The sequence below is a fragment of the Orbicella franksi genome, chromosome 4, assembly GCF_964199315.1.
Source record: "Orbicella franksi chromosome 4, jaOrbFran1.1, whole genome shotgun sequence".
NCBI classification, from domain to species: Eukaryota; Metazoa; Cnidaria; class Anthozoa; order Scleractinia; family Merulinidae; genus Orbicella; species Orbicella franksi.
In genome coordinates this window covers 25,878,608-25,889,800 of record NC_138148.1, presented here as the reverse complement: position 1 = coordinate 25,889,800, position 11,193 = coordinate 25,878,608, and the positions used below count along the sequence as shown (strand labels likewise).

General features: G+C 37.0%; 1 protein-coding gene across 2 annotated transcripts in view; it reads right to left on the bottom strand.

The window, feature by feature from the left end:
- Positions 1-9,571, bottom strand: part of LOC145485120 (uncharacterized) — an 18,559-nt gene extending 8,988 nt beyond the window's left edge. For both annotated transcript variants that reach the window (XM_081463797.1, XM_081463796.1), the window contains exons 1-9: positions 9,473-9,571; positions 7,778-7,810; positions 6,992-7,144; positions 6,334-6,430; positions 5,729-5,955; positions 5,329-5,481; positions 4,153-4,243; positions 3,813-4,039; positions 204-356 (exon numbers count right to left, since the gene is read on the bottom strand). In XM_081463797.1, the coding sequence (XP_081319923.1) occupies positions 204-356; positions 3,813-4,039; positions 4,153-4,243; positions 5,329-5,481; positions 5,729-5,955; positions 6,334-6,430; positions 6,992-7,144; positions 7,778-7,810; positions 9,473-9,542 (1,204 nt within the window). In that variant the 5' untranslated portion in view covers positions 9,543-9,571. The remainder of the gene's footprint in view (positions 1-203; positions 357-3,812; positions 4,040-4,152; positions 4,244-5,328; positions 5,482-5,728; positions 5,956-6,333; positions 6,431-6,991; positions 7,145-7,777; positions 7,811-9,472) is intronic.
- Between the last annotated feature and the right edge of the window lie 1,622 nt (positions 9,572-11,193).

The window sequence follows — 11,193 nt, the reverse complement described above, 5'->3', positions numbered from 1 at the left end:
CGGTGTGGAGCGATATTACGTCATTATTGGCACGTGGTTGTCAATATGTTTGGCACTTTTTGCGTGCGATATAATCACTTATACTGAACAGAAAATGGTTAAAAATAGTTTGTTTCCTATCGGCAAGAAGTCCACTTGACCACTTGATGTGACGAAATTATTCGCTTTCTAACTGATCATTGAGCTCCAGAACAGTAGAGTACCTGTTGCCGCGTCCAGAATAACAACATTGTGTCCCCTGCCGTGAGGAGACCTGTCCATCCCATCTACATAGGTGTAAGCTATTCCACAGGTTTCTGGCTTTTTATCATCGTCATTGCAACCCTCGCTGCGGAGATGAATGCCAACGGCGGGACCTACAAGATGTAAACGTAGTTAGAAAATCAAAGGCCTTATGCCTGGGCTGCCTCGTGTCACTTTTTTAGTGCGAAGAAATCCACTGCCAAACCAAACGAGTGTAATGCAAGCGAAACACTAGACCAAGTAGACAGCAAGTTAAGCAAGTTAATCAAATAGACACCGTCAATTTTACATAATTCGATCTGCCTCGATCTGGCCCGATTCGACCCTGAGTGAAATTACTTTTTGTCAATTTCTAATAGTGTTTATTCTGCTCATTGTGGTCCTTAGATTTTCTCATGTTAGGGTTGAATCTAGTTTTTTGGGACCTCAGTATCAAAAGGGTTTCCTAAAACAGATTGCCACACAGCTTAGAATTCCATGTCTTCCATTTCAGGAGCGTTCACGCGACTCTGTATTTAATCCAACTTTAAGCTTAAATCTGTTGTTTGTTGCTTTATTTCATGGATAGAAATTACACCGATATCAGAGGAATCGAAAACCAGCCAACAAAAATAAGTTCCAGGTATGTAATTCGTGTTGTGCTTCAAAGTTTAGGCTTTGGTTAGACTTTTTTTAGACATCCAGATGCACACGGGCTACTCTCATGCTAAAATAAAATGTTAAGTAAACAGAATGGAAGCATTACAGTTCTGGTAGCCTTACCAATGCAATTCGATGTGACCAGTGAGATTTTGATCATCTTAACAATTAAATTTTTTGAGTAATACCAGTTTGCTTATTCGGGAAAAATGCTCTTTACAGGTTAGTTTTTAATCCACTCATTGTCATCTTTACATTTCTCTGCGTGACTGAAACTCGTCAATTCAACGTTTTAAGCCCTTTATTTGTTGTCAAATTTGATTTAAACGCCAGCGAGTTGCGTGAACCGAGGGCTCGGACACTGACAAAATAAAATGCTACAAGCAGCCAGTCAGCCAAGGTCTACATCCCAGTCCCCGTAAATGAAATAAATAAACAAAGTGTCTTGAAGCTTTACACCGTGGCTGAATTTCGTATTTCCAAAATCAATAGCATCGAACGCCGTCAATTCATCGTAGGTTTTATATCTGTCGATCTTAGCTAAAATTAGTTAACCCGCAAGCTGCCTGAATCACCCTTCGCAGGAATCTTACATTAGGAACGCAAAGAATGGTTACACAGGAATGTACCCGATTCACTTCATGCCCTGGCTTTGACTTTGACTTTGATCAAGTGAAAACGAGGCAAAAATGAGTTATCTTTTCAGTTAAAATCATGTATTGTTACTTTATTTATTTAGCTTTTAAATACTACTACATATGCGATCTACATGCATATTATTAACCAGTGCCTTGAAGAGAATCAACTTCATTGTAAGAAAATAACCTCCTAAATGAGATCTCTTGATTAATATAAAACCCATGTCATTTTTACGTTAAAAATTTAAAACTTACATATTAATTCCATGGTAATGGATGTCCAACAGTAACAATTAAATAATGAAAGAATGAAAAATGCGAATGCAGCCATAATTCTACTGGCAAAATGACCTGAAAAAATTTTATGCTCTGAACGGGATTCGAACCCACGACCTTTGCGTTACCGGTGCAATGCATTGCACCGGTATTAAAAATTTTCTCAGGTCATTTTTCCAGTAGTATTATGGCTGCATTGGCATCTTTCATTCTTTCCTTATATATTACGTAAACACCTAAAATCATATCGAGGGGCAACAAATTGAACAAATAAAGTGGGCCAATTTGGGGGTCAGTCTACATTGACGAAGCTTAAACTAGCCTTTTTTTCCGTTAACTGGGCATCTGAACTCCTTACTTAAAAACTACATTAGAAAAAGGGATTTTATACATTTTAATTGATGCTCGCAGTGGATGCAGACGTCATATGTGTTCAACTTGACTACCTTATTCATTCTTCATTCTTAACTTTATTTCTAACTCTATTCACTTTTGTATTTTTATTTCGATAAATAGGCTTTTATCTTGTAAATAATTGATAAGTTTAAAATTTAATTTGTACATAACACTGATAATTGTAACTCGTTTTATGTGTCCCCAATTAGCAGCAATGCTAAATCTCGTCGACACGTAGGTAAAGTTAATGTCCTTGTTAAATGCCATGAAAACACTTTTTCTCTTACAGCATCCAATCAGAGGTTTAAAAGTTCAAAGTCTATAACTGTCACCTATTCGCACAAACAACAAGTGTGATAATCGCTTAATACGCGAAACTCGAGTTACATTTTACAAAAATTTACTTTCTGTCTTTACATTTTTATTTTGTACTGCATATTTTGCATAGAGCACCCATAGGATAGGTGAAACATTTATTTCTTGTTTATCCGTTTATTGCTGCTGCAGCGAGTGAGCCTAAAGCGAACGAACGGGGCAGCAGATCTAATCGGGTAAAAAATGACAACATGGGGGAGATCAACCAATTTTGTCCAAAACAGAAGGAGTTGTGGTCGGCGGTAATATCAAAGACGCAAGGAATCGTGGTTATGCGCGAATGGAAGAATTAAGGTGCGCTTTTTTCCATGTGCTTTCTTCGATCGACGAAAGCAAGGAAGAAGGCTATATATATCGGGAACAACAGAAGAATCAGTCAATAAAATCCGACAAAACGCTCTTGTGGAGTCTCAACTGATACTAACAGATTACAGAAACGAAGAGGTTAGTAGATTAAATTAAGGCGCCCGTCGTGATAGAGAACCAAGTCAGTTTTCAAAATTTTATCGTTAGCTTACGGTAAGTATTAAAGCTCTTAAAACCAGATGTGTAGAGGTAAACCAGTTGTAATTACTCGTGAAAAAGATTGAACGTTGTGTTATGCTTTTTATGATGTTTAACTGTGTAAATTGCCACAACAGCAAGCAAAATTTTGATTTTTAACCAGGCATCTGTTTTTTAGTTTGAAGCAGGGCTCCCTCTCATCAAGTGTTATTTGCGATATGTTGAAGTTAATATTATTTAGAAAATTACAGATTTTACGGGTACTGTTTACATTTTTATCTGCGCAACTTTACTCAAAATTTTGGAAATCGCACGGGGGAGAATATACTTCATTGCAATCCATCGCAAAAAGTACGGCTTGTTGTTGTTATTAAAAATCTCGACAAGCAAGTCATTCAGCGGTGACCTAAAACCTTCTGGAATGCTTTATTTCTCATGTAATATTTTAATTTAGAAACCTTGCAACAGAGCTATTTAGTTCTTTACAGAAGTTTCTGGAAACTCCAGGTGTACTTTTATGAGAGCGTGAGACCAATGAAAATGTAATGAAGTTTAGTGCTGCTAAGTGCTGTAATCCGAGAAGTTAAATCAGCCATGCAGTTTGTTACTGTTACCGACGATCCTGAATTCTGTATGGCAACAGTCCTGCTCTGCATTGACACTCTTTACATCCTCCTTCCCTTCGGCAGCATTTTGTACCAGCTAGGTAAACTAGTTTAGAATAATTATAGTTTGACGTACCTGGTGGGAAAGGAATTTGTACTGAAACTTCGCTTGGTCCCTCGCCGCCATTGTGTTGCTGCTGAGTAATCCATGATGGTTTCGTGTCCCCTGCGTATCCAACAAGACAAAAAGATCCTCTGAAGTCTGTCAAGATGGGATCAGTGGCACCCAGTCTCTTGAGTGCTTCCACGGCAACTGGTACATACTTTGAACCTTCGTCTTGAATGGCGACCAAAACGATTTTGCTGTATAATAACATAATAATAGTTTATCTTACTTGACACTGGATTAAAATGAAGAGCAAGTTAAAAATAGGGTTGTCTGATAAAAGTGAAGTAAAACTTAAAATGTTGCTCACTCTCCGTTTATGGAATTAAGATAGTCTTTTAGATTTTCGCCAGCGCTTTCTTTTCCATGAGTATCAAATGCTTCTGCCCCAAGCACGGCACCTAGGTAGAAGGATGAAATATTGATTTAGCCTGATTACATATAACTACATAAAAGTTGTAGATCGCGTATGTTGGGTTAGGGATGCCATCCACACTAATCAATCCATTATCGTCATTGTCACCATCTACATCTACATTTATTAAGTCGGTAAAATCATTAAGACATCGCACCAACTAAATTATAAAAGTTGATTATAAAATATATAAATAAATTAATAACGAAATAAATAATCTCTGATAATCCGCATATAAAAATATATGTATTATAAAAGAGTATGATATAAAAATATATAATTTAAAAGTACCACGATAATTTAAAGGTACCATAATCATCATCATGAAGAAAACAGTTTAAAATACTGGATAGACAGTTTCTTTGAGGTTTGTATCTCATGAGCGAAAATTCAAGTTGAATAATCAATGTCATGAAATATCCGTCTTTAAGGACGTTCGCGCAAACATTCTCCAGCATTGATTTTTACCACTGAGAGACTTTTACCACTGTAAGATGATGAGTTAGTTATGTCAAAACTGTAAAAAAAAGGGGGGGGGGGGGTCACCGACTTCGTTTTGGAGACAACATGCCCGGAAGAACACCCTATATCTGAAGAAATTAGATCTTTGAAGTGAAATGTTCTCTGCCAAATATTGTTTAACTGGACCTATTAAGTGAATTTAGTCAACTGGTGAGGTTCCTTAAAGAACAAGTTCGCATGTAGGCACCATAGTTTCACGCGCCTTGCAGCCGAAAGATGGCAGGATTCGATGGCCCGTGGACAGAAAACTTGAATTTTTTTTTTAACTTCCCACATTGATTTTTTGTTCATTTTTGGACAATGTGGAGATAATTGTAAATAAAATGTGTTTCTGGAAAGAAAATTAGGGGTCACCAAACTTCCAAGATCGTTAAATCCAGGCAAAGCTATAGCAATGGCCATCTACCCTATCACTGTTTATTTTATTACTTAGCGCGCGCTCAAGCATGACATGGCGTGTGAATTTGCGTGCGCAGTAAGGATGCACAGAAACAATTAGCGCGAACATCCTTAAATTACCTAAGTGCGATATTCTTGAAAACACATTACCTGTTTTAGCGTCCACGACAACAACATTATGTCCCCTGAGGTGAGGTGAGCTATCTATTCCATCTACATACATGTAGGCTAAGCCACATGTTGCTGGCGTTTTAGCAGGATCATTGCAACCTTCACTCCGAAGATTAATACCCATATGATGTTCTACAAGATAAGCAAGAGGTTTGGATTACCCGACTGCGGACACCGCAAAAGAAAAAGGTCCAGTATGAGATAACTTTTTGAAAAGTTTCAAGAGAGCAATCAAGCGTTCTTTATTGTTTTTTAAGTCTTTCGAGTGCTTCTATTGGCCAAATTGTGCCACATCTTACGTCAACATTTAACGTAACTCTCTAGGATTATCTTCCTCGAAATATATATTTTAAAAAAAATTACAAATAATTTTCCACACCTGGTGAAAGTACAATCGCCTTTGAAAGCTCAGTAGGTCCCTCTTTTCTATTCGCTTGACCTAGTTCAACCCATGATGGTTTCACCACTCCAGAATATCCAATGAGGGCAAATGATCCTCGGTAGCCTGTCCAGATGGGATCAGTGGCCCCCACTCTCTTGAGAGCGTCAATGGCTGCTTCTACATAGTTTGAACCTTCATCTTGAATGGCCACCAAAACAATTTGACTACAGTTACAAAAAGATTTTTTTTAAACTTGCGTAAAACTGAAATCTAAGCAGCCGCGATAATTTTCAAAGTTCGAGCCTTTTTAGAAGAGTGGGCTTGATAATAGTCAAAATGTTGGCCTAGCCCAACATAATTTATAAGGTGTTTATTTTTTTTTTTATCGCTGCACTTCGAAACTACGAATAAGGAAGTGTAACGTGTCGTTTGACAAATAATATTGCCACTTTTGCATGACGTTTCCACGCCTAGCTATAGTAGGTGCAAAAGATCGGATCAGAACATCGTTACCTCTTCTGTAATCTTGTTTTAGCTCCTATGATAACACTGTAAATATCAATAGCCAAATAATACGAACTAAATATTTAAACCTTACTCACTCTTCTCCTTTTATGTTATTGAGAAAGTATTTCAGGTTTTCGCCAGCCGACATTTCACCGGAATGGGTATCAAATCCCGCTGCTCTAAGCACTTTACCTATGTTGAAGTATAAGACATTTGCCTCATATGTAACAAAATTGAATACATGGAGTTACATGGAAATTTTAGGTCGTATATGTTTACTTAAACAGAAACGCAACAGGTAAAAATGTTTTAGCGTACATTTACACGAGAAGATGTCAATAAAGAGACTGCAGAGCTTTTTTACATTTAAGATGATTATGATGATAAGTAAACTATGGCCTCCGTTTTCTCCAAAGCAATGTAACGGTATACGTCCGCGGCTATCATCTATCCTGGGAAGCAAACAGTTTGTGACCTTCGGGAAAAAAATGTCTTAAGACAAATATCCGAGCATACGTTCTAAGCTAAACTAAATAGAAGACATTGCGTTCATCTCCTTTAGATTTTCCATTGGTCGCTCCTTTGGAAGACCTCTTTTCAAAGTTGATAATTTTAACTGAATAATTCCAAGAGCCTTCAAGAGAACCACCAGCATATATTTTCGTCTCTTGTCGGAGTAACGCCAAGTTGAATACTTCTTGTAAACAGCATATCCACGTTTTAACTGGGTGTTCACTACTAATGTTACATTACCTGTTACAGCGTCCACAACAACGACATTGTGTCCTCTGCTGTGCGGGGACTTATCTTCCTCATTTACGTATATGTAAGCTAGACCACATGTGCCTTCCGGTATACCGGGATCTTCGCAACCCTCACTCTTGATGTGAATACTCACGGAGAGATCTACAAGGTAAGAAACATCTTTTGGTTAACACGGTGCATCATTTAGTCCTACAATTGCTAACTATCCAAAGCTATTTGCTGTCTATCAAGTTTGGTCAAGAGTCTTTAGACACTGAAAAAAGTGTCACTGGTTAGTATTTTAACAATAACGTTTATAAAGAAAACTTCAGTTTAAATAACGTTTACCTTAATATGAATGGATCTTTTGTTTTGTTGCTCATTGTTATAACATGAATGTTTTAATAATTTGTTTTGTATATAATTTATACGAATATTTAGACATATCCTATTGGAACTGAACGCAAAGCTATATATATTTATAATTATCTCTAAGTAGCATCAGTAATCGTATTATATTGTAAGTAGTGTAAGTATTAGTATCGTAAGTAGAATAAGTAATCGTATTGTACTGTAGAGTAAGTTATGCAGGTTGTAGTATTGTAAGTAGCATCTGTAATCGTGTCGTATTGTAAATAGTGTAAGTAGTGTGTAAGTAATCGCATTGTAAAACAAGTTTTGTTAGTGATGTAAGGGGCTTTAGTAGTTGCATTACTGTTGTAAATTGTGTAAGTAGCTGTACTGGTGTTGTAAGTGTGTGACTCACAATTAAAATGTTAAAAAGAAAAAGTTTACCTTGGTCTGCTCTGGGGATTCTTACAAGAAGCTCTGAAAATGAATTGGACACGAATCTCCGTTACACGAAGTTTAAAGGATAATCTCACGGCTCAGCGCTTGTACAAGATATTGCGTGAGATTAGTACTTCTTTTACACCTTTGTTAAATCACGAGCAATTTCGGCAATCACAGACTATAAATGCTGACTACACTCACACGTGACATTCAACATGAAAAAGGTTCAGCTCTGCGTCGGTAATTCATCTAATGCAAATTAATATATCCTGATGTATCCTGACCCATTACAACTACTGACTTAAGAATTAGGACCTGTGCGACGCCAGATTGGAAATACTACTAAAAGCCACACCTTAGATGTGGCCAAAAATATTTATGGAAACGTAATTCTTACATAGCAGGACAAGACCTCGAGGAAAAGGTATTCTATAAATTTCTTACGCAAGGTTTTTAAACAAAGAAACACATAATTATGAAAACAAGTGGCCCACCTGGAATGAGCTAACCCTCTTGCCAAAACCTTAAAAAGTCCCAAAGCTTCCTATGCTGCCCGCGAGCCTCTCGATCGTGCCGTGAGAATATTAATTTTCGACCAATTCTTCCCTCAATCGTCAGAATTTTCATTTGTACAGCCAGCAAGATTGATGCCCGAATTGCACAGAAAATACCAAAGTATCATGGTAGCATTGATTATCCAGGGCGCTTTCCATTCAAGCAAAAAGTTTGTAACTTTGGAAACGAAGGCAAATGATATGAAATTTTCCTTGGAGGTTTCCAAAAAGCCGCAGTTTGATGAATTTCCGAAATACAAAGTAAATAACCCAAAATTTGGGAAAATACGTGCGGAAACTCAAATGGCACGGAAATTCTCAGTAAGAATGTTGAAAATTCATTTCGATTTACATGGCAATGTGTCCTTCGTTTTGGAAATTACGGAAAATGCTGTTCCATTTGACATCGAAAAATTTACAGCAATTGAAATGAGAAGCGCCCACAATCCGTAGACCCAAGAGATCTATTCTAATTGCGTACGATTGGTTTAAAAGCAATAAAACGTTTAAAGAAACATTTCCCACAAGTCATCCACTCCCATTCGATTGTTTCATAAATGATGGAGCCAAATAGCCTGAGCCTAAAGCTTTCACTTCGGCCGAGCTGTGAAATCCTCCCTTAAATTTATTACATAACGTGTCGCTTGCATGCAAGCTTCGTGTAAGAAATACATAAAGATACAGGATTAAAATCCAGTTATAATCAATGGATAGTTTATGCATGCTTTAGAAGTTACCGACGGATATGACTTTCTTGAAAGAAATGCAAACATCGAAGTTAAAGCCTTAGTACTAGTTAAGCGTATAAGTAAAATGCTTTAGGACTAAACTGATTGTTTTGGCACGACAAAATATATACGATTTTGCAGAGTTCGTTTCTTATTCAAATTTCAACCAAAAATAAATAATAAAACCCGAGCTTGATTAAAAATGTTCCAAAAATTACTATTTTACCGATAAACGCCTGATGAGCCTCGCAATTCTTAGTAACAGATGGGTGAGTAATCAGGTATGAACCCCAGGAATAAGTTTGTCTTCTTTTTGGAAATGGCCGGAAATACTGTTCCATTCCCCACTGAAAATTCCTGGAAACTGGAATTTGAATTTTTTGTCAAGTGTAACTGGAAAATTATTTAGTTTTTACCTGCAATTGGAATAGCTCTGCAGACATTTGCGATCACCACAAAGGCCAACCAAAACAGCAGAAATTTCATCGCGGAAATAAATCAACCTGCAGATTTAAAATTACAAGTAATGTGTCAATTACAAATAATGTGCCATTACAAGCTATGTGTGAATTTAATTCGTTTGGTTAGAAATAACATAACATTAGCGAGAGTAAGTTTCTAATTGCCCAGTTGTTCATTAACCAATGTTTGGCGGAAATTTAAATGCCATATTATCAGTTATCAAAAATGTGCGTACTTAACTCCAGATTGAAAAACAAAAACAAATTTTCTTAACATTAAGTATAGTCATAATTCGTCGTTCGTTAGCTATTTCTCAAATGACCGTTTGAAATGAGTGGCTTACATTGTCATGGTTCTCGTTTCCTTCATCGTTTTATCTTGTCGCGGGTTATAGACATTTTAGTTTTTCGTGCAAACGACCCCACAAGCTTCTTAGCTTTAATTTCCTTCGTTTTAAAATAAAGGCTGTCTATCGATCTCTCCTGCGCGACGTTAACTTTGCCTCTGGTTTATTCTCTTAAATGGTCGGCCATTCCCCACTTTTCATCTCATACATCACTCTTTTTACATCTGATCTTTTCTATGAGAAGTATAACTACTGCGCTTATAATTTTGTTTGTACCAATTCGTGTGCGGAAAATTTAGTTTAATATGCGAATTGGAGTAGCGATTAAAAAATTATCAACAAATTGCATGTGTTTCAAGGGGGCTACCTTGCAGAACATCTCGAATGTTCAGGGTTTACAGTCCGTGCCAAATTTAATTTCCCTAAGAACTGTTTAACTACCCTTCCCTCTTTTTTAGTTATTAAGTAATCAGGCCAGACTTGAGCTTGGCCCTCACTTCATAACCCGTAAACAAGAAGAATGTAAACAGAGCACAATTTCTAAAAGCTCTACTGATTGTGAGCCATTCCTTCGTCGGCGATAAAAAAAGGAACTGTAATGTGTTACGTACTGTCTAAAGAAAACTGATATAATTAACGCACGTCTTTTTGTTACTATATTTTCCTTATAAACGTTACGCCAAGGAAGCAATCGTAGCTTCGTTATGTTTTCACTTTTTTAACCAGAAATGAAATATTTTCTACTCGCATGGATCAGGGGCAAAAACTCAACCCTAACACAAGACAATTGCTACGAAGGTCAAGACTTCATAAAAGTGCAATCACTGGCTGATAGTCGAGCAAACATTTCAGCACTCACCTTTTGATCAACTTATTCGACTGTAGTAGGAGAGGGTAATACTTACGACGCTTGGAACTCCCTGCTCTGTGAAAATTTGAGCTGTGCATCACAGTATAATATCATTTCTCCCTACAGGGAGTCTTGAACAAATGTTTAATTTTTTTGTGAATTACAACGTTTTCGTGGCAACAGACTCAAAATAATGACGAGGAAAAGGTTGTAGACTTCAGCGTTGCCTCGTTAACCACACGGTAATTCTGATAACAACTTTCATCACAAAATTTGAAGCGAAGTTTGGGGATGGTATTAATGTGAACTTATTTCACAATTTCAACGACGAAACGTTTGAATTAAACTTGCTTTCTAATGTAATGGATGGTAAACAAACTAGATTACAAGTCGTCTTGTTTCCCTTTTCGCTTATTGAACTCTCCGCGAGAGATAACGTAAATATCACGAGGGAGATAACTGGACATTGTCAAGAAGGT